This window comes from Thunnus thynnus, chromosome 19 (assembly GCF_963924715.1).
Source record: "Thunnus thynnus chromosome 19, fThuThy2.1, whole genome shotgun sequence".
Lineage (NCBI taxonomy): Eukaryota > Metazoa > Chordata > Actinopteri > Scombriformes > Scombridae > Thunnus > Thunnus thynnus.
In genome coordinates, this window is record NC_089535.1 from 7,492,297 (window position 1) to 7,516,884 (window position 24,588).

The 24,588-nt window shown below is 40.4% G+C and overlaps 1 protein-coding gene across 2 annotated transcripts in view; it reads right to left on the reverse strand.

The window, feature by feature from the left end:
• Positions 1–13,703: 13,703 nt before the first annotated feature.
• The window catches only part of LOC137170812 (netrin receptor UNC5D-like), a 181,354-nt gene continuing 170,469 nt past the window's right edge, over positions 13,704–24,588 (reverse strand). For both annotated transcript variants that reach the window (XM_067574396.1, XM_067574397.1), the window contains 6 exons: positions 23,445–23,675; positions 20,735–20,884; positions 18,444–18,608; positions 17,999–18,177; positions 14,992–15,186; positions 13,704–13,807 (listed from right to left, as the gene is read on the reverse strand). In XM_067574396.1, coding sequence (XP_067430497.1) covers positions 13,717–13,807; positions 14,992–15,186; positions 17,999–18,177; positions 18,444–18,608; positions 20,735–20,884; positions 23,445–23,675 — 1,011 coding nt within the window. In that variant the 3' untranslated portion in view covers positions 13,704–13,716. The remainder of the gene's footprint in view (positions 13,808–14,991; positions 15,187–17,998; positions 18,178–18,443; positions 18,609–20,734; positions 20,885–23,444; positions 23,676–24,588) is intronic.

The following is a 24,588-nucleotide window of genomic DNA, read 5'->3' on the forward strand; positions in this document are numbered from 1 at the left end:
GAGAGCACTTTTTTTTTTCTTCGCCCCGAGAGCTTGCATGACGTCAGACTGCACGGGAGCCAATCACAGCGCTTTATTTTAGAATATTAATGAGGCAGCATGAGTGCAACTTTAAGCGTTTAAATAGTTTGTTATTCGAGATAAAAACAGCATTAGGGCTGCAAGTAACGGCTATTTTCATTATCTGTCAATCTGACTAATATTATGTAGATGAATCGATTAGTCGTGTGGTGAAAAATGTCAATCATTGCTTCCTAATAAGCTCAAGATTACATCCTCAACAGCCCATAATGCAAAGATAATCAGTTTACTTTCACAGACAACTAAAGAAACCTAAAAATATTTTGGAAACAGAAAAAAAGAACAACAAAAAAACATGAATCAATTATCAAAATAGTTGCTGACTAATTTTTTTGTCAATTGACTTATCGTTGCAGCTCTGAACAACATATTTTTCCTCATACATTTATCCGCTTGAGATAATTTCTGTGGTTCAACGTGCTGAATGTGCAGCACTGATTTATAAAAAGTGGAGTTATATTTCTGCAAGTTGCTCTTCTCATGCTTTGATCTACATTTACTCATGTGTAACCCACTCAAGCCACATTAACTAGCCCGTGTAATGTGTAACTATGTGTAATAACTAACCATTGTGCATCAAGATGAAGCACCAGTGAATGAATGATCGCTCTCCCAAAGTGTGACCTTTGACACAAATACACGCTCCAGGACAGGGGCTCCCCAAGTGGAGTCACTGTACAGGGGTCTGCAGGGTTTTTTCATCACACCAGCTGAGAAAAAGTTTAATTTTACTGGCATTTGACTTATGTTATTATGCACGGTAGGAGACCCTCCGAACGCCCGTAGTTTTTGCACTTTGAGGACTCTCCGAGGAATTAAACTACTATTTAATGACACCAAAACATCATTTCACTATTTATACTAAGCTACATCAAACAACAAACATCCTCTCAAATGTGGTTCCTGCTGACAAAATCTTATCTAAAGTGGGTCTCTGTCTAAAGCCTGTTTGTCTGGGGAGGAAAAAGCAGAAGATATTTGGGCAAACCTACACTCCACCACGTCGGGTAATTTACAAAACCAATAAACAACCAAACAACTAGTATAAATAAATATTGTGCCCGCCACTTAGTCAGACAGTAGCGTGATGAAAGAAGGATTGAGCAATTTCTAGACACATTTAGAGTAAATGCTGTCTGGTGTATGTCTCACTTCTCATTTAGCAGTCTGCAGAAAACACTATATTATGAAACCTTAGTTAAATATCTTGTGACCAAAGGCTTGATTGTGAGGGGTGGGTCGGGGAACGTAGGGGAGGTTACATTATCATAATTGGTGCGTCAGATAGTATGGCAAAATGCCTGGGTGAACTTAGGGTTGATGAAAAGTGTGTGATCTGGTCATATCAGAGATACTGGTTATTATAGTGTATCTGAAAATAACAGATGACCTCTGTTGCCCAGCTGAACGTCTGAGAAAAACACTGACGCAACAGTTCTCACACGACTGTGCTGTTTACTCATAGTACACAGTACAGCTGAATGCAACAAAGCTCAAAGAGCAAAAGAAAATGAAAAAAATGTGTTTGGATCTAAAAAAAGGAGCTGCAAATAACATCAATATTAAAGAAACGATGTTGTCAGTGGAAGAAGTTGATCAGACTTCACATCCAATAATTTCATCTGGAACAAACAACACTTCATCCAGTTGCACAACAGATGTATCCCATCTTCTCCTGCCAAAGTTTAACATGTGTTTCAATTAGAACTATCTAGGAAATCGCTATCTGTGTCTTCCACTTGGAGCACATCCTGTGCTCCTCCTTCTGAGGTCACCGACTACGTGCTCAAAAACAGGAAGTGTATGATTGAGTTATTTGCAGGCTTATCCTGAGCAAGCCTGTATTTATGGCCACCGGGTTGATTGGTTCAGATAGTTGACTCTTGCAGTAACAAATATTGCCAAAAACTCAGCAATTTTTCATTAGTACTTTAAAGGAGGATGTTTGACTTTACAGATGAAGGTTAGTTGCTAAATTCCTGAGTAGCTCAGTCATTTGCATAATCTGTGTGTGAGCAGTGTGGTGGTCTGTATGTCTAGGTGTTTGTGTGTACAACAGATGGTGGTGAGTGGGACAGTTTTTTCAAAGAAGTGACCTGCGGAGGAAAAGGCAGAAAAAATAAAGGGAAGGGAAACCTTCCTGAGCGTCAGTAACTTATCTTGTGACGCCTGCTGGGTATTGTTTCACTTACAGTTTAGGAAGGCCGAAAAAAAAAGAAAGAAAAGAAGCTGAAAAACTAAATGTAACACATAAGCTTTGAAATTATTCTCTTGTTTAGTGTTATTTGCATGTGCGGCAACACAAAACCACTCTTTTAATCATTGCACTGTGGCTGTTGCGTACTTCCCATAATTGATTTTGATTTGATTTTGTTATACAATTAAAAGAAAAGTGCACAGCAGTGACATTATGGCTGCAATCATAGTGGTGAACGAGGCAGGAAGTTGAGGATCTACATTCTGTGTACATCAGGGACACTGTGGCCTCGCATTAACGTTATATCATTATTTGAGATAAGCTGTCGGGACATAAAATTCAGTTTCATGCATAAATCACATAAATCATCAATAAACTGTTTATCCATGCCATTTATTCTCTTCTGCCACATATATCAAATTAAAACTATGGTTAATATTTATATTTGTAGGATTGCAGCCCTCTGGATATCAGTTCCTGTGAGAGTTCTCAATAACAACAACAACAACAACAGCCGGAGGGTCATAACTGCTTGTTTACAGTCAGGGGTTAAAGGTCGCAGGGTGAATGTTGTGTTGAGATGAAGGGCCGGAGCCTTACACACAAGTTGATGATATTATTTATGTTACTCTTATCTGTGTGAAGGAATGGAGCATGACATCCATCTAGTACACTCCTCCTTCTCACGCATACTGACCCACAAGTGGAGTGAAAACACATTAACATTTGTGGCATTACAAATCACAAGTACTCCAACAAATGGATAAAGCGGCTATAATCAATATTTTTATATTAACAGTGAATCACATGACTACTTGTGTGTCAATGGAGTAGCACGTAGTGTAGTACCCACAGAGATTTGTCTCCCGTCTCTGCAGTTCTTCTCATTTCTACAGAACTTTTTAACTTCTTTCAGTTCATTGTTTTGGTTTTTCCAGCCTGCAACTTTACTATGTTGCTTCACTCTCATCAGCGACAGGCAGCTATTTTCAGTTAAAAACAAGACTGCAGCCATGCTAGCGGCTCTCTGAGACTGTACTTATAGGCACAGTTTTTTTTAACTAAGTGCTAATGACAGTTGCTAACACACTCATAAGGACCATGCTAGCATGCTGATGCCAAGCAAGTGTAATGTTTACCATGTTTCCTATCTTAGTTTAGCATAATAGCATGTTAGCATTAGCTAATTAGCAGTAAACACAGCTGATGATGGCGCTAGATAAGAAGTTAAAGGACCAGTGTGTAGGATTTAGTGGCATCCAGCGGTGAGGTTGCAGATTGCAACCAACTGGATACCCCTTCCCCTTCTCCCTCCCCTTCCAAGTGTGTAGAAGAACCTACGGTGGCTGTGACACTTGCAAAAGGCCTTCTCTAGAGCCAGTGTTTGGTTTGTCCTTTCTAGACTACTGTAGAAACATGGCGGCACAACATGTTGGGCTCTGTGGAAGAGGACCTGCTCCCTATGTAGATGTAAAAGGCTCATGCTAAGGTAACGAAAACACAACAATTCTTATTTTCAGGTGATTATCATAGACTATGATAATAAAACTATGGACGTAACCACCGTGATGTCACCCATTAGTTTCTGAAGAGCGGTTTTGAAGCTCAAAGTGGGTGGCTCCGGCTGTTGCCATCTTGGCAGTGCCTGACTCCGCCTAACTCCCGGCTAAATGGGCAAAGAGATGGAGCTGAGGCGGGCTGAATGAAGCCTGGTTGCTGAAACAAGCTAGTGGCTAGCAACCTGTCACTCAAAGCGGCCACATCCTTAATTATGCATAACTTTAAACAGGTGAGTTATAAAAAAATCCCCCCCCCCCCCCCCCCCCCGTACAGTTGTCATGAAAGGGGAAATTAGCTATAGAGACCGAAACCGGTTTTTGTACCAGGCTGTAAACATATTTATTTCTGCTGTAAAGTTGGGCATTTTAACATGGAGGTCTATGGGGACTGACTCACTTTTGCAGCCAGCCCCCAGTGGCCATTCGAGGAACTGCAATTTTTGGCACTTTCGCATTGGCTTCATTTTTCAGCCCAGGAGGTTGCTGCTTGGTGATTATACACTAATTAACTAATTAAAACATACTTATGAATATTATATTCCATTTCTGCCAAGTCTGTTCCGCTAGATGCAACTAAATTATACGCACTGGACCTTTAATAGGTCACCAAAGATATGCATTCATGCTGAGGTGGACATGAACATTTTATGTTGTTTTTGTTTTTTCTTTATGTTCCAACAGTTGGGTTTTTTTGTGAACCTTCATGGGGAGCTAGGGTCTGAAAAAAAAATTTGTATACATTTCAAATAACAGCATTTGTAACAAATAATGTACTGCAAAGTAGACTGTTGAAGCAAGTGTTAGTTCTCCAATTCTTGTGACAAAATATTTATATATACAATAAGGCAGACTACTGCATACAACATAAAAGACACAATCCCAGAATGAATATGGTTGATTTGTCAAAATGAAATATGAACTAGGCCTCAGCAATAAAGGATGGTGCTCTTTTGAAGGGTATGTTTGTGTATCTTTAAAACAATGATCTCTTAGTACCAATGGAAAAATTCCAACTCATGCCCAGTTCCTAAAAGTCATTTGACAAAAGCAGAAGATAAATGTTGAGGGAGTTCCTGGCAAAAAAAACAAAACACTGGAAACACATTGTCAAGTGTCTTATTGTCAATTCAGCTAACACTTCCTCACACACACAGTTGGAAGATCTGAATCAAGGCACTGAAAGGTGTTTGCTTGTGAGCTAGAAAAAAAGGGTTAAAAGCGATGTGGATGAGGAAGACGAGCAGGCAGGAACCAAAAAGGCGTGAGTGAAAAGCTTCTTGACTGGTTTTGTCTGGTTGAAGTCAGGCTGTATATTAACACAGCGGATTACGACTGGAATGCTGGTCTTTGTTGAAACCTGGGTGATGATGTCATCAGTACTTTCCCCTGGCACCTGGGCAGGATTCACAGGAGGGGCCAGGCATTTTAAGGCGGCGATCAAGCTGTTGTAATGTGGCCTGATTAGTCACCTGACTCAGTCTTTTTTTTTTTTTTTAAAGCATTTTCGACAAAAGACAGGCTTCAGTCAGCAGTGCTATAAAGATTAGCTGCCTGTTGAACTGTGTAAACACACTGACAAATCTGTGTGTTTGTGTGAGCTGCTTGCAGGAATGTGTGGGTGTCAGTGCCTGTGCGCCGTTGTATATACTGTGTGATTTAAGAGAGAAAATGATGTGGATAAATAACAAAAACAGATAAGTTCGAGTGAGGCTAAAAATTAGAGACAGTAAGTAGTATCTGTGTGAAATGGATAGAGAGTGAGAGACGGTGGTGAGAGAAATCCAACTTAGAGAAAGAGTGTTGGAAAAAAAGACAGCGAGAGGGAATTAAAGGAGGACTCGTGGCAGAACCCACAGTGCTGATGTTAGCTGTCTGATCCACTGAGAGACAGTTGGCAGCAGACTGTCTACCAGCCACAAATGTACAGTAATTCAAAGCATGCGACGTGACGCCGTTCCCTGCGAGCTGGGGCTGCAGTCACAGCCCCTGCACCACCCAACCACCCACACACACACACACACACACACACACTGAAGCAATATACCCTATAAAAGTAACAAATGCACTGAAGGCTCCATTCCACGTGATGCAATTATTCACAGTTCCATAGCAAATTTGGGCTGAAGCTAATCTCATAACTAAATGGCATGGCGCCTCTTGCAAAAGCCAGATCTTCCAAACAACTGTAAGGAATTCAACTTACTAGTGTCAGCTTTACTGCATCAAAACTTTATAAGAAAAGAGGTCAACAAAGTTAATATGCAGTTATCACAATACACTTACAGTCACTAGTGTGTAAATAGGATTTATTGCCTCAATTAATTAGAGTTTGGCAGCCACATAACTAAGCTTCTGTTTTAGAATATTCAGCACAGAGAGGTATTTTGTTCTTGTCCAAGGCCTGAGTTGGAAGATTTGCCTTGAAAACAGAGATGAAGTTGTCATGGTAACAGGGAAGAAACAGATTTAAGATTAAGAGCATACAGATCAAGAGAGGAAACAAAAGAATAGCAGTAAAGAGTTGGTGAAAAGGAAAACAAGATTCCAACTTTTGTAGGTTAGTTCTCATGAGCTTCACATGACTTGCATTTAGCCCTTCTCCCCCGCCGCCCCCCCTCCCCTCCTCCCCCCTGTACTGAACGCTCTCCCTCCTCCTTCCTTTCCTCTGCCACTTCCCACCCCGCTCTCTCTCGCCCCCCCCCCCCCCCCCCTCCCCTTCCCTCCTCTCCCCTCCCTCCCCTCCCTCCCTCCTCTCCGCCGCGCAGCACATAGACTTCCTGTGTGTCCTGGCCTGAATGGTATGTGCATGGAGTGGGTGTCTGGGAGGCCTTTCATCCGGCATGGAAAGAAAAGAGAAGTCAAGAGAGAGAGAGAGAGAGAGGGTGAAAAAAAAAAAAAAAAGAAAGTGAGAGAAGAGAGTCATCTTTAATCCGTTTGAGTCAGAGCAGTTGTCCAGAGGCGAGCGGGGTGGGGCGTATTAGACGGGGTGAGAGGGCTTCGCTTGTGCCAGGGATGTGTGTGTAGCGTCTGGAGGGGAAGAGAGAGGCCTGCTGGGAAAGCCTGCAGCCTGCCTGTTTGCCTTCCTGGGACAGATGACATCCGGCTAGGACATGGTTTGCATGGCTGAGTGAAGATACTAAACTAGGGCAGGTAGAGTAGATAAAAAATTAACTCAAGTATCCATGCTCAACTGTGGGAAAAGCACTGAGGATAAAGTCATGCTTACAATTTTAGAATTACAAAACCATGATTGTGTTGCATACTTTTACAGTAGAATTGGAATCTCGCAGCTCTTGCAGCCTCGTGGGTGAGTGCCGAGCTGCATTTGGCGTTGTCAGACAGGGTGTAGCTGGCTGCTGAGTGCCAGGCCTGATTGGACCCTACCCACACTGTGAAGGGGCACACATGCATGTCTGTGAGAGTACCTCATGTCATGGAAACAACCTACAGTCGCATGTGTGTGCGTGCGTGTGTATGTGCACATGCACACAGAATGTCAAGACATGCCTGGACAAGATAACCTTTCATTAGAATAAAGCATACAGTGCCATCTGCTGTTTAGATTGGATTGGAGTTTAATTGTTATTGAGCTACAGGAAATGCTTATTTTTACAGCTGTATATAGATGTTTTATGGTGTCAGAGAAATACCAACCGGTTAGTTATTGCCGGTGGATTATTTTTTACAACCTTTGTTAAGTTTTGAGATACGTGAACTCTTTTTTGAAAAGAGACACATGGCCAAAATGGCAGCATACATAAACAGATGTCACAAAGTTACACATAAACACATTCATTTACAACAGTCACATCCAACACAACAAAAACAGCATCTGGGAAATGTCAGCAAGATAACGCTTCACTATTTTAAACACTTACATCCGTCATGAAACATATTTTAATGATGCCTGATATCAAAGCAGCGTTTCCAGATGAGGCTTTTCAAAGCCCAATATAAAAATGCAGTTGAGAGCAGACTCTAGGGTTACTGAGAAAGAGGAGAAAGCATTTCACAAAGGTGACCAGGACGTTTACCAGTGATGTCTTTGAAAATGAAAAAGGTACATATGAACCTTTCTTTGAATTTTTAGTGAGGTCTACGCAAATAACATGTATAAATTAAAATGAATTATAATTAAATTATACATTTAATTCATATATGCAGAAAAGGTCACTTTGTTTAGTTCATCTCAAGGTTACGGTGATACTGTGCTAAATTTAATGCGTCACACCGAGCCCAGTTGTCACATCTTGTAAACTTTACTGTGATCCCAACGTCTTCAACAGACATTAAAAGCACCGCCTGCTGGTTCGGCTAATAACGCTAGAGGCTCCACACACAGCAGAGAGAGAGGGCTGCGTATCTGCTGCGACTGAACGTTAATTTAAAACACTGATATTATCATTATTCAAAGTAGTTTGATGTGAAAGGAAAATTAGTAGATCCGTGATATAAAATTAAGTCTTCACAGGTTAATCATTTTGAGAAATAAAATATTAGTAGTGAACAAAGTAATGTGAGATTCATTATCATCTCCAAGACTCTTTGCATAAAAAACAGTATATAATTATATGCAATCAGTCTGCTGCATTAAACAGTCATTTTTAAGCCTGTGATCCACACACAGAGGGTGAAGGGATAAAAAAGTCTGTTCACATACTTGCATTGCAATTTACATTGTATTACAGGAGTAAAAGATATAAATTCACTTTAGCTAATGTGTTCCAGTGTTAACTATGCCTATAAATTATGTACAAGCTTGAAAAATGGGGCCCCTGGTGTTGCTTTAAACACTGTTAAAGTAAAACTTAAAAACACTTTAAATATTGACTTTAGATGATAGATACATACAAGCAGATAAAGTATGTTTCTTTTTATTTTTCCATTTTATTAAGTTGTTTTTATGCTGTCAGTTTATCAGGAAAATATCATTTACCTAACTAAATCATTTAATACAAACATTTGCTGCAATTTGATCTAACTGGCTTCTAACTATTTACATGCAAGGCCTCAAAGACTTGCAGTATTACATTTTTTCTTTTTTCCTCTGTCAATAAAACGCCTGATCCATTTAATAACTGAAATCCTCCCCTCTTTGATTTGCTGCATAATGAGAACTGCACAATTATATAACGGTAATCTTCCTCTTAAAAAGAAAATGTCAGAGGAAAAGTAGATTTAAGTCAGTTTCCTCAACAAATGATCAGAATTACAAAAAAAAACCAAACAGTAAAAACCAAAAGGGATCTGAAAGTAAAGTAAGCTGTGTAAACCACATATAAACCATTGAACCACCAGTAAACCATAAGCTTTCACTGCATATTTATTTCAACACAATACAGTATATACATTTTCAAAATTGCAAATCTTTGAAAAAAAGAAAAAAAAAAAGGGACTTGGCCTAAGGGAACATCAACAGTGATAAGCAGTATGGCTGTCACACTTTTCACCTTCTTAACATAAACATTCATATAGCGTTTAAATCAAACGTTAAGTACAGAGAATGTATGAAATGTCTAAAACCAAACATACATAAATGCATTTCACTGTATACATAATCATTTGAAGGATAAAATAACCTTTGATATTCAACAATTTCAGCCGTATGTTATGATAAATAGAGTCAGAATGAGAATAAGATTCAAAAGGCAGTAGTTTTTTTTTTCCTTGAAAGAAAAGCAGATAAGTAGAAACAACAACCGAAAAATAAAAGTTTGAATGAAACTTTCACCACATTTGATGAACTGATATAACTGTACTTAAGTTAGCATTGTTTTCTATATTCTCCAAAGCAATGCAGAGCTTAAGATAGTAGGCTGTGAGAAAAAACACATTACATCACACGTCTGAATAAGCTGAAATAGTAGCACTACTGTAGGCTGGATTTTTCCAAGGACACGTAATACAGCTTTTTAAAAGTTACACACAACTTTCCTGCACGCACTCGCACTCACACTCACACACACATACTCACTGAGTCTTTGAGTTAATGTAAAGGACACTGACAGACACACCGAGCATCCTCCGGTGACAGATGGTCAATTCATTTTTAGTCAGCTCACCGCCGCTGTAAGTTCCTGGCATCACAGATAACAGGTTTTTAAATGCTTCAGTATTCTTAGGAAACACCTCTGCAGTGTATACAAGGTACAGGTGGGCACTGTGCATGGCAATGAACAACTCAGCTTGCATATAACATACTAGATTCTTTGATATGGTTTATAATATAAAACATTCTGGTTAGATTCTCTGATGACACCAAACCCACATGGAGAGGCACAATTAGTTAGAAAACTGTGTGATTTTTAGTGATGCACAGCACATGTAACTATTAACATAAAGTTTAGCTATTTACTGTTAATTTTTGTGTGTGTGTGTAAGTATATATGTGTTGATGTGTGTATGTAAGAGAAAGGAGGGCCTTGGAAAAAATCAAAATGTGATTGAGTTCAATATTTTGAGTGGACATATCAGTAACAGAAAACAGGATTTTAAACGAGATTTGGCAGCATAACCCTTATATGTCCAAGCATTGAGACAATTCGATCAGGTTTCAAGGCCTTCTGCCAATTTCCAGAGGCAGAATCCTGTCCAGAGTAATCTTCACTTCAACATTGCCTGTAAAATCTTCACAAAGTTGCATAAATCAGAACGTTGTTGCTGTCTGTTATGGATCTGCATAGCAAGGTGTGATTCCTTTCCTGACTGTAGGTAATTAAAAACAAGGGGAATTGGAACTAGAGTAATACTGATCATTATCTTATGTGCAGAGACGATTAATAAACAAGCACTTTCCTGTGATGTCCAAAAAATGGCAGCTGTCCGTGGAGGTGTTCTGACTCTCTGACGCTCACTGGTCATTTTGTCTATTCTTAGTTGTTTGTGGGGTTTTGATATTTTTGTAATGTAAAGGATGGAGGACTGGGCACGTCTCCAGTTGCTCTCTTTCAAGAGAAGTCCCATCTTTGGCTTTATTTTGTTGTCTTCCCTTTATGCATTCTTCTGGCTTGGCTTTTTTTTTTTTTGCTACTCCAGTACCTGCCCCTAAAAGGTCTCTGTACACAGCTGGAATTGGAGCATCCCATTTCTTGAGATCCAAAGAGATCTGACTGTTCTCACCCCAAGTTAGGATACATCTGTTAATGAAATGAAATGCTTGGATAAAATCTGAGCTTACCAGACATGATTTACCACACAGGCAAATTCTGTGCCTCAGAAGAGAGGTCATCTTGTGATTTTGAAAGAGTCAGCTTATAGAGCAATGACACATCAGTGGGATATGTTGTGAATAATGGCTCAGGACACTCAGCCTTCAACAGGCCTTCAATCTCTGTCCTCTTTTGAGAGCAGCTAATAATCTCCTTCCAAGAAAAGCGGCGTTTGGCACCATTAGCCAACGCCGCAGCTCTGCTGGTAGTCCCCTGTACCAGACGTTTAATAGGTAAGATTGCTCTTCCAGGATGCACTGTGGGAGACATTCATTTAGGTGTCAGCATGCTTAAAGTTAGCAGGAAATTCTTGTCCATGTGTTACTGGAAAGTAGCTGTTGATCCCAAATGGAAGAAACAAGCATTGGAATGATCCATTTGCTGTAGAAAAGTCAATCTAGTCCTACGTATGAAGGTAACAAGGATACTCTCCTTGACTAACCTTTACTAATGACTAGGGTACTGATGAAATGAGCTGGTCCCAATCAGCACTGCTAGACTCTGGTCATGTTATCATGACCAATCAATCATGACTAAACAATGTCATGTAACTTTGACAGATCATTTCAGAAATTATGATTTCCAACAGGCTTGTGTCTCCTCTATAATGGCTGCTATGGATTTGGAGGCTCACTAACACATTACATTGGTACAGTATTACTTTGGTTTATACTTGAACTCTCTGAAAACATCATTATTCTACTTCTGCTGCTCCCTACACTCAATCTGATGAGGAGGAGACTAAACAAACACTGTATAAATTTTGGTGCTTATCTGGGCAGTTGCTTTATGAGAGAAACAGGTGGTTTTGGTCAATCAGAAGCTGAAGCTGATTATAGAGGTTGGTGTATGCTAGCTAGGTCCTTGAGTTGAACATTGTAGCCAAATCACTCTACTGCTGTCAAATCAAGTCAAGTCAGTTTTATTTGTATAGCCCAACACCTTTGCCTCAGGGGGCTTTACAATCTGTACAGCAATACAACACCCTCTGTCCTTAGACCCTCGATTAGAATAAGGAAAAACTCCCTAAAAAAACTTTTAAAAGGGAAAAGATGGAAGAAAACTCTGCTAAAAGCTTGTTTAGCAGCTGTGCTAACGATACTAGCATCAAGAGTTTACATCAGATGACCTTAAGGCATGCCTTCAGTCAAGATAGTGATATAATCTTGGATTGCTTGCTCGACTGGGCCAAAATATCTAAGGGTTATATAAAGGTCTGCTACTCTGCCTCGAGATGAGCTTAAAGCATCTCTAGAGCAGAAGACATGAAAAAGATAGCGCTCTGAGGACCAAGTATTACATTTATATTACTTCAACCACGTCATACAGCAATTTTAAACAGACGTTATGGAGAGGAGATTTCATTTTTTCTGACAGCTGTATCTTTTCTTTGATCACGTTCTTTAATCCTGGTTAAGCTTCAGATCAAAGTGTCCAAACACAACCATCTGTATTGGTTGTCTAACTCTGCATGTGACAACTGAAGCGAGGCCTCCACGTGAATCTGTTTCCTCCAGGTGTAAATATATTCCAAACTTTGGCCTTTCTACACAGTGACCTTTTCGGCTGATAGTGAGGAATCAGCCCCCCCCCCCCCCCTTATGGAGGTTTGTCCGTACTCGTGCTGTTCTTTGATCCATACACGACAAAGGCTTGCTGATAGACTAGAGGTCTACATTATTTCCAGTTTGATTATTTGGCAGTCATGGCTCACTGAAAACAGATTTTCAAGAGCACCCCAACTGTCAAATGAAATGTGGTTGGATATCTCAGAATAATTTCCATGAATACTCAAATCCACAGGATTTTGCTTTCCCACTGTAGAGCCAGCATGAGCACACTTGAATCTGCAATCCTTTGCCAGCATGAAGATGACTGCAAATTGTGTAACAAGTTTTTGTACGGCTATAGAGCCGGGATAGCTGTTTCCGGTCTTTATGCTAAGCTAACCGGCTTCTTGGAAGTACTTAAAGGCATAATTTGACATTTTGGGAAATAAACTTCTCCCTTTCTTGATGAGATTTAGATGAGAAAATCGATACTACTCTTACATATTAAAGTAGTATCAATCTTTTCGTCTTGCTCTCGGCAAGAAAGGGAAAAGCTAATTTCCCAAAATGTCTAAATATGCCTTTAAGTACATCTAAGAAGGACGGGGAGCATTATTTCATTTAGTCTGGGTAACTCTGAGATGGTTAAACCCTTTTGCAGAGACAGAGCAGAGAATCCTTAGTTACTGTAGTTGACCAAGTTTGCACAGGATTCTCTATCTCTCTGTATATTCCCCGTCTTAAGCGTGCATTAACTGATCTTTTGGACGGTTTAGACGTCTTAAAAATGACTTTGTAGCTTTTTGAATGGAGGGTTAGCACCAGCAACATCAGGCATGTTGGAAAGAGGCCTAATCCATATGTAAGTCTCTTTTTGGTGCAGTTCAAACAGTAAAACAATGTGATACCATCCTGTTGCAATGATCTGACATCCAAGCTGTTTTACATCTTTCTGAAAATTGGACTTTGTATGGGTCTCTGTTTCATCTCTTTGCTGAATGCATTTTTTGAATATTTACTGTGGCTGATTTCTCGACCGTACAGTATGTGGGATGCCTTTCAAGAGCTGAATTGATTAAGCAGATGAAAAGAGAGAGCCAACACAGAGTTCAACACAAAGTTCACTTTATTAAGTTTAGGGGCAGGAGGAGTAACTGAATGTGTGGATCGTCCTGATTGGGATGTCTTTGTTCAAGTGGATGCTGGCTCTGCCTGGGAAGTGAAGACAGAGGAGACGGAGTGTGAGATTTTTCTCCAAATAATGATGTCAAGGTAATAAGTTTCAAGCTGTGATCTGAAAAAAAAAAAGCCCCCAAAAATTCAAGAATCAAGAAAAATTAAGTCCCAGGGGGGCAAGTAAGTACACACAACTCAACCAGAGTTTGTTTTGTCAGTTATCACAGTCGAGACATACATTTTCCTCCAAACGAAGCAGAGGTTGATTAATAGACATTATGGGATGCAGTGCATTTCTGGCTGGATTGCCAGGTGCAGCAAACATCACTGGTGTAACTAATCCTCTGCAGACTTTGCTTTGACCATGTAGTCTGCCTGTGGGGTTGAAAATGTTCCTCAGAAGTGCAACATTAGTGCCTCAGGGGTACTGCAGTATATGTGGATGTGTGTGTCTCTTAATAGTGACTGCTATCCATGTGATCCATGCCAATTCATCTCTGTAAAAGCCTTCAGAAGTTTTTTTTTTTTTTTAAAGCATGTGGGCATCATCAAATTCTTTTTACATGCTAATCAGTGTGGACAATCACTGTCAGTATCTCTGGCCTGATTAGTATCAACGATATGTTCTGATATTCCTTCATTTCTGTTTTTTTCACCTAACGTTAGAGACACTATGCAGAAAAAGAAAAGCATTAGGAGATATAGAAAATGAATGACAACATAACGACATTACACTAAACACTTTGAGGGCAAGTGCCAGCATGTCCTAATCTGGGAAGGTCACAACACCCGCCTGATTGGCAGTCTGTCTAAAACATACTCCATCCCATGTTGAGAGTCCTCTTCACACAGATATCCATAATCCTTGAGTACAGGTTATCAAACCGGTCTTCAAAAGTGTCAAAAGTTGACATTTCTCAATCAAAGATGGGTGTTAGATGTCTATATCCCTTTCTAAAATGTTTCGTTGGTGCCTCTCAGTAACACAAATACTTCTTTCTCTCTCTCTCTCTCTCTCGGTCGTTGCATGATTTGCCGTCTGTCTGTACGTGCCATTTGGTTTAGCAGAGGTGTTCCTTTAGTAACAGTCCGCAACTGATTTTCCCTGCTGTCCTCTTTGCATCTCTTCCTCCACACCATACGTTAGCTAGCACACCTGATCATCAGTGTTCATGCAGTAAAGGTTCATCATGATTTGATCTGCTGTCGACCTGTCCTACCCAAGCTTAGTGAATTCTGAGTCTCGCTCTTCTTTGCTGAAGCCAAGCGTGGCCGTCCTGGGGGACTGGACCTTGCCGATTTCCTCAAGGGCACTGGCCAGAGAATCCAAATCCCCTGAGTCCTGGTGTTGAGCTTCCCACAGACTCAGAATCACTGATGATGGGCTCTCCTGGCATGCAAAGTAGCACAGGTTCCTATAGGCCAAGGAAAAGGGAATATCATTTTAGTGTGGATGACATGGCAGAGAGTAAATGCTGAGAACAAGTGAGAGTGCCAGTTAATAATGGTTCAGTAATGGAGTGATTGCTTTGGACTAACTATGATAAGATGTTTCGGTATTTCCATAAAATTGGAAGTAAAGAGACAGATAAAAAAAAGGAGAATGGGCAAAATGGAAGCAGCAGAGGCTGAGATACCTCGACTCTTATATGGGTCAAGCTCCGAAAACGTTGGATCCTACAATTCCCATGATCCAACTCACATCTCACATCTTTCATTAGATCTTCCTTCCCTCTTAAAAGCCCACTTTCATCTAGGGCTGAACAATTTTTAATTAATATCTAATTGCAATTATTTTGACTGATATTACAATTGGCGATACGATTTGCGATATCAGAGGGAATAATCATTTTTACATCATTCTCATTTTCATTGAAAAACATATTAAAATGATTATTGTGTGATTTTTGCAGGGATCTGCACCAAACAAAGATGTTTTCTTAAGTGTAGAATATGTTGAGTGGGCGACGACATCTCTGCAGCACGACAATGTTTAATTAAAAATTCTATTTGGACACACATTTTGCCTTTAACAAACATCGCACCTCCTGCAATTTGAAAATTGCAGGAGGCCATATTGTGATTTCGATAAAATTTCGATTAATTGTTCAGCCCTTCTTTCAGTTCGTAGCTCTTTGTAACTTCGTAACCCTCGTAACTTTCTATCAAAAATTTTGAAATAGCCCCGTTGGCATCATTCAGAAGATATTACACAACTGTTTTCTCAGGCTGAGTACTATTTCCCACGAATAGTAGACTGAAATTGGCGGAGTGTCCCTTTAAGCAGTGTAGACTCATTATGGGTAGTAGTTTATAACACGAGTTGTCTCCTATAATTTAGTAATTCCTGAATTTCCAGCTCACTTGTTTCTATGTAAAAGAAACAAATACTTATAGATCTAATCCAGACATAGAAATAGTCTTTTTGAACAAAAAAGTTCAATTACCTTGTTAGAAATTCCCCCAAAAATCCAGAACAATAAGCAGATAAATATATCTGCTAGACATAAGATGTCTCTTACTTCACTGATAAGTCCATTATCAGTGTATGTGCACTAGAGGTTTCAAGTTTCCACATAACACTTGTGTAAGCCGCATACCGGACCACGATTGGCTCCAAACTAGTTGTGATGTCACCAAATCCTGCTCATATGTACACGTCTGTAACTCAGCTCAAGGCGAGCTCGGAGAAACTTCTCCCCCTTCAGCAGAAGATTTTAAAAACAGCCTTCTAGTGTCAAACTCTGCACATTTATCATTCTGCACAGTGAAGCTCAAACATCCAACTGAAGTAACAGTAAGCGAAATACATTTCTGAGTGGAGGGGACTTCAATAAAAATGTTTTAATTTATGGATTTTTATATAGAAATATTATCATTGCCCAAAGGAGACTGAGCAATGTTTGTACTTTAATTGGAAAATGTATTTAATAAAATCTATTTTGACTGACTATTAGTCAGTCAGTAATAACCAGCAAAGATCAAGTGAAATTTCTTTGTCTTAATGCCAACAATACTATGGAAACAGTAAAATGTAGTCACAGTTTGTGGCGTGAACATGTGTTATTTTGTGTGAGTAAACAAGCTCCAAGCATGATTTCATTAAAACAAATGTTCTCCCTCCGCTGTTGTTATGACACCCATCCAACAGAGTGCACTGTTTCATTACAATGGGACCTTGTGAGTTTCTTTACTGCCTTTCAATCCCACTTACTCTCCTCGGCATGATGACGTTCCACCAAAACATTCAGGGAAATAATTACAACAATCAGCTTAACTAGGTAGAGACATTCCCATTACATGCTTCTTCATGTGTTTCCACTGGGTTGAAAATCCTCTCTCCCCCCCCTATCCCTCAGTCACAGATGTTTGTTTTCAGACTCAGTTAAAGTGGAGTTCCTTAATCACCTAGTTTCTGTCACAGTTTGTCAGTTAACTTTTCCCCACTCACGTTTCTCCAACTAGCGAGAAAGACAGAACAGAAACAGAAAACACGGTATTTTCTCTCTCAAACGGTCGATGGAACTGACTGCACAGATCTAAGAGTCTTCATGGCTATAAGCGTTTGATTAATGACTTCTCTTCTGAAGCACAAATAGAGATCACCCACACCGCCAAACAACTAAAATTCCTCCGCAGCCTACGCAAATACTGACCTGGCACCACCTCTGGAGACTTTAGCAAGGGGTTGGAGGATGGGGCACATGAAGAGATGCCGCTAATGAGGAGCGCTAACATGAACACATTTTCTCGCCAGAGGCTGGCCTGTCAGCGGTCTGAGACCTTCCCTCAGATTTCTGCAAAACATGGCATCTTCTCCGCAGTTATTCAGACTATGCTAAAGTGCCCTTACACCCCCCTCCCCCCCTCTCTCTCTCTATCTCTCTTTCTCTGTGCATGTGTTTCTAGATCTATAATGAAATCAGCAGTGTGGTGTGTTACTGAAGGCTGGTTGGTGATGGAAGATTAGGGCAGACACGGTGCCTAAATTCCAGATTAAAAATAGTATTCAAAGTAGGAATATAGTGGAGCGAGCAGGAGATGCAGCACTTCTGCTTTCTAGTCATTATTCTATTATTCTGTCATAACACTTGAACGAAACATAATCACTGACTCATACGGTATATCCCGGCTTGTGTAACACATAGATGACTCAACAATAGGTGACTGTGGATGAAGTGAAGAATGGGAATGAAATAAAAGACTTCACAGATTTATAACTCATACCTGTCTATGTGGAGCTTTTGGGCTAAGAGCTGCCAGTCTTTCCCCTTGGCATTAGCGGTGTCAAAGGTGGCGCTGATTCTCTGACGGATGGACAGGGGGATTTTAAAGGCCCTTGACCCCGTCTGAGAGGTGATGGTACAGTCCGACTGAGTGAAAAAGGGAACCACTCCCTTTTCATTCTAGTGGTAAGCGAGAAAGAAAAGAGGTGTCAGGGTGATCTTGATACTGCAGCTGAAAATCTCACTACTTCAATATGAAGACAAGGACAAGGACTGAAGACAATTTGCAATCTATACATGAAAAGCTCCCTGAGAGGCTCATTAAGCAAGCTCTTAAATCAAATCAAGAGTTATTCAGTGTAATAAAAGAACCTATTAACAAGCGGTATGACTGCCCACGCACCCGGGGCCGGAACACGTCGTCCCTCTCTAAGAGCGCCACTCACCTCCACCACAGACGTGTAGACCTGGAGTATCTGCTCCTCCCCTTTGACCTGTCGGACGCTGATCTTGCAGGAGAGCTGAGACGAGGAGTGGCTGTATCGCTCCAAAGAGAAGGCACACTGCAGGGGACGCTGGTTACTGGCCCACACCTGAGAAAAGGAGAACTCCTGCGGAGCGAGGAGAGACCGAGGGCGGACAGGGAGAACGATTAAAGGATTAGACGAGGGGAGACAACAAACTCATTAAATCCCCGCTAAAGACATTCGTTATTTGAATCCTGCTTTGCCGCCCACTTTGCTGTTTACATGATTAATTAAGACCAAATGAGTGGCCTCTTTAGCCAATCAGTGATGTTACCTAATCAAGCAGTTTACCCGTCAGAAAGGAGCAGCGAGCGTTAGAGCCCATGGGAGAGCTGGAGTCATTAGTGCATGAATTTTGTAAATTGTTTCGTTATTATTATTATTTTATTTACAGCTGCCTGGGAGAAATAATGAAGTTTAACTTTATATCACTGTTTTATTACACTTTCCAGCATGGCTAGACTTAGCATGTAGATTGATAAATAATACAGACCTGAATCCACAATATTAGCGGAGATAGTCTATGTAATGAGACAAGATTATATTCCAAAGAAGTAGAGCCCACAGGATTACATTCAGTCTTCTCAAGTCATATTTACCACATTGTTGGCTCGTTATGTCTTCGATTCCAATTTCTGATATTTCCTAATATGCCTTGAATACTGATTGGGTTGAAATGTCCAGTAATAATATATACTCCAAACTGTGTAATAACTTGTATGGTGGTGTTTTCCACTACAAAAATTTAGATGAATCTGACTCCCAGTTATGTCTTCAGAAAATAAATAAGATATTGATATATATTGTATCAGTTGGCAGACTAGCAGTCCAAGCAGTCGTCAAGTGGAGCTGCTTTGTTAAAACTAAAAAATGCCTTATTGACAACTGTGATGAAGATGAAACTATTGAACATTTACTTTTAAAATGCCCAAGGTCTACAGATGTGTGTGTGTGTGTGTGGTGGTGGTGGTGGGGGGATGGTAGGTGTTGGTTTTAATATTAATGTGATTTATATTGTGTCTTTCTAAAAAAAAAAATGCCCAGATTGAACCATGAATTTTATTGGACAATAACATGAACTGTTGTAACTAAAATATGGAAGACGAGGTGTTTAGTTGTCCTTCACTAAGTCACTATTAGAGGTGATGTGGTTCTTAAACAAACAGTAAAGGCAATGAAAAGACATCAGATGTACATGTATTATTGTTGACAATGTATTATTATGATTGATGATGATGATGATTGTATTATTATTATTGTTAATGATGTATTATTATTGGATGTGTCCTTTTGACTTTAATGTATGTAAATTCTCCCTTAGCAAAAAGTATATTTAAAAATGTAAACACCAATCTGTAATGTGAATATGGAAGCAGGACTGAGACGCCTTAATTTACCCGGTTTGAAAATGCACTTCTGCCAAAATATAGCAACAGAAAAACCAAAAGTCAGAGAGTTTGTGAGTGAATGGATTCTAAAAGGACAATTTTGACTTCCATTACTAACTACTGTGTGACCCAGACAGTGGCGCTGTGAGAACAGGTCAAAAACAGTGTTTTATGGATGAATCACCCCCTCTTCAGATCCATCAGACAAGAAGATGGCTACTTGTAAAAGCCTCCTTAAGGCGAGAGTAGTGTCTGAATGAAAGTCTACAGTCATCTTCCCTGTAGGACCCTCACATTGTGGCTCTTCCCTCTCCAAGAAAACCTTGTTGGTATTCTGGAGGCAGTATGGTGGACTAATTCAGCTAATAGGATGTCACTGGTGGGATAAACATCACAGGGCAGAGCAGAACATGCAGCATGTGGACCCCGAGGAAGATAACTATGAGATGTGTGTGTGCGTGTGCCTGCCTGGCAGTCATAATTTATTTCGTAAGGGTGTGTGTGTGTGTGTGTGTGTGTGTGTGGGTGAGATAGCTAGCTTTAGTGATCTCCTGCTGTGCCCTTGCTGCTGTCCTTTGGCTTTGATGTGACCAAGTAACAAAAAGGGAGACCGGTAGAGGAGAGAGCTCTAATTGAGGAACATAGAACGCAGAGAAGATGAAGGTGCGCGGCTTCATTTGAGATCCGTGACCCTGACAAAGCAGAGCTCGGTTTAAATTAGAAATGAGACGTGAACGTGGTAAAACGTGCTCGCCGCTTTAGGTTATTTTACACAACACATGACAGAAGCTCACAAACCCACAGCTAGAAGAAACCGCCTACCTGGCAGGTGGTGAAAGGCTTGATGCTCCAGAGTAACTGTGGGACGTCCTGGATGGACACCTGGAGGCTGAGAGTGTTCCCTCTGAACAGCATCATTTTCGGCTCTTCCAGCAGCCGCCCGCCCCTGCTGCGCTCGCCCACTGCCACCTCCTGATAAGGAAAGGTGTGGGTTGTTGTTTTTTTTTTTCCAGGAGTGGTGGGGGTGGGGGGAGGTTAAAGAAGTAGAGAAAAGAGGTAGGTAACATGTTATATGGCTGATAAACCCAGTGTAAGGCTCGAGTTCTGGTGCAGGACGGTTTTTCATGTACAACAAAATTTGTCTGTTTGTTAATAATTCACCAAAGTTTATAATATACCTTCATCCTCACACAGCAAAACAGACAACTCTGAGCCTAACTGTAGTGCTTTATACCAATTTGCTTTATATGAAGGTGAAGAGTTGATTAAGTTGTTAATTAATCAACAGTTGATTGACAGAAAATTCATCTAAAACTAATTTCATAACTAATTAACCAATTTAATCATTTTTTAAGCAAAAAATGCCAAATCACCTCCTAGTTTCAGCTTCTTAATTAAGAGGATTTGCTGCTTTTCTTATGTTTTATGACATGAAACTGACTCTCTTTGGGTTTTGGGCTGTTTGTCAGACAAAATGAGCAATTCTAAGGTGTCATCTGTGGCTTCAGGAAATCACGCCGGGCATCTGTTGCTACTTTCAGACATTTTATAGACCAAATGATTATTCAGTTAATTGAGAAAATAATCAGCAGAATAAGCAACTGGTTTTCCCAACACCTGATATTGAGAATTCAGCTGTTGCACATGAACCAGTTTCTGCAATGCGACCGAATCACTACAGCTTCCAAACTCATAAAAACGGGGAAAGAAATGAAATAAATAAACACAAATATGAATATCCAAAGTAAGACAAAACCTAATTTAAAAAGACTAATGCCATTACATGCAAGGAACCTTTTAGTTATGAGTTTTATTGGGTTTTAAGTGATGCCCGTGCACCCCTTTGAGCCTTGATTTAATATCTGCTCAGTGCCTCTTGTGCATTTGGAGGAATGTTGTGACCGTGATGTAAAAAAAAAAAATCAAACTCTGAATAAAAATAAAAGCAGGGCGGTGCACTGTGTATCTTTAAGCTTTCAAAGCATCCCGTGCAACTGGCCTTAAAAGTTAAAAAAGCTCGATTGCGGCTCCCAAGAGTCACTGCTGCTCAGAACACATAAACAGACACAAAATGGATCAAACTGACAGACTACACGAGTGACAAACTGACACTGAAAAAATCAGATAAAGAGAGCAGCCCAAACTGTTTGTCCGACATATTGGTCGTACACAAAGAGAAGACATAAACAGAGACAAAAATCAAAACAAATTATGCAAGTCTTTTGTCAATATTATACTTTGCGGCTTCCTGTCTTGTGGTATTGTATTTTTTTTCCCAGCTCTATGGAGAACAATAATATCTGTGTGCATGTTTTGCCGTGTATGTGAATGTTTGTGTTTACATTTCCTGTATATGAGGGGACGCAAGGGGAGGGGCGGGTGTGAGCCCTGCATGCACGGTGGGTGCTCACCCTTTCACTCGCACAGCAAGGAGAGAAGGGAAATGCGAACCGCGCAGGGCTGTCTTGAACCTGATCAATTCCTGCTTCAAGCTCACAGGGGAAATTAATTGTCGTATGAAGCGCAAACAAAAGCCAAACAAAAAAAGAGAACAAATGAACAAATAACCACGTTTGACTGATGGAGAGGTGGAGTGAATTGGCTCTTGGCACCAACATCCAATTTCTCTTTGTTCACATTCTAGTTCTTGAATGAAGCCAAAAGTGAAGCAGGACTAATGGCAATGCAACAGTGGCTGTACAGGACAACTATCAGCACTACTTCAGAAAAAAACTATATGTCTATAATTAAGACAGGAAATAAATTACTCCTGTAAAAAGTTTGCTTTTTTTCTTCTTTTTGGCTGTGCTTATATGTTTGAGTCAGCCCACGCTGCAAGGAGAAGGGGCGAAACTTTTCACAAAGCACCACTCAAGAGTACAATGATGAACTAGTGCTGCATCTGAGAATGTGTCTCATTTTAACGTGTTCAAGTGCTCGTCACATGGAATGCAATGCTGAAACACATTTAATTAACAGAGAACAAATTAAATTCCGCAAAGAAAGGGCAGGGAAGCAACCTTGGAGCATCTGTTGTCTTTGTAATTAAAAGTCCCTCTTTGTCTCCTAGTCATCAAGCATCTCCCAGTGGCAATGTTACTGAACAGGCAGATTCTCAGTGGAGTACAGACACTCAGGCATCAATTCTTCCAGGAAAAACTAGCTGCCACACAGACCGAACCTTGCAATTTATTTATTTTTAAATCATATATTTATGCCATATTGTGTACTAAAACTGTTGGAAATACTGGGCATCGCTTGGGATCAGTCCAGACTGAAATATCTCAACAAGTATTGGACTACTGTGAAAGTTTATACAGAGATTCATGGTTCCCAGATGGTCTACCTTAATGACATTTGACCTTTCCTCTACCATCACCATGGGGTTCATATTTGTGTGTTTTTGAGGGAAATGTCACAACAATAATTGGATGGATTGTATCATCATCAGGTCAGTATTTTAATTTCTCCAACACTTGACATTCCTGACATTCCCATCAGCCTCAGCTTTACTTTATACTCTCCTTCATACCTGAAATGCATGGGGCGTGTCGTCCACACAGTAAACCCTGAGGGTGAAGCCCAGAGAGTTGCTGGTGTCCGGACTACCAAACACAGCCAGCCTCAGCCGCTTGGCAGCCTCCTGCGTCAGTGGCTCCCCAACCAGGGCGTAGTGACCCGGATGCTCCAACAGCACGTGGCACCTCTGGGCCTCCAGCAGGCAGTAGCAGGATGTGCTCTCCTCATCCACAGACATCACTTCCTTTAGAGGGGAGGATACATCCAGAGAGACCAGATTTAGTTTTGATGCATTAAACACATATTCTGACAGTTAACAGTTAATTTTAAGGCCTTGCAAGTTAATTCTGAGAATATCTCAATATTGGAATTCTGTCTTGTTGAAGGTTTTTGACTTTTGGTTTCGAGGATTAAGCTGCGAGCTATACACAGCTGAGCTGACTGCATTGATTCATGATTAATATATTTCACTTACTGCCAAGAAGTTGTTTGCGGGGGGGAGAAAGAGGCTTTAACAGAACCATCAAACTGAAAGCTGACCACCATTAAACTTGTGATATGTGAGTAAGGCAACGCTTTGCGATCATTAATCATGCGAGATATATCACCACATCTATTATCTATTATTGCCTGACTGTAGAAAAATAGGCAAAAAAAGAGACATTTAAATGGTCATGCAGTTAGTTAACAAGCCATGAGAGGCATGGATCCAGTATTTTATAGTTAAAAAGTGACTCTATTATTGTTTAGGATATTATTAAGACACTTCACAGACAATAAACTGGAACCTTTGCCTCATAAACAGACTCAGATAGGATCAGGAAGTGTGCAAAGCTGAACGAGGGCCAAATGAATAATGACACATCTCACTAAACAGATGGGGATATAGTAACACTGACAAAACGGATTAGCGGGGTGCAGTTGTATCCGATGGCCAATTGCTCCTCATCTTGTGCTCAATCCTCCCTAAATCACCTTTGAAACATAACTGTGACCCACAGGTCCCCTCTGCATATGGCCTGGAAAAAGCATACAAAGCAATGCAGAGTAATTTAGTGGCCCACAGCTTCCTAAACCTGCCCCATTAGCACTGCAGCAGACATGAAAGATCTCCATGACATAGCTCATCCCCGCCAGGCAGCCAGGGAGAAATGATG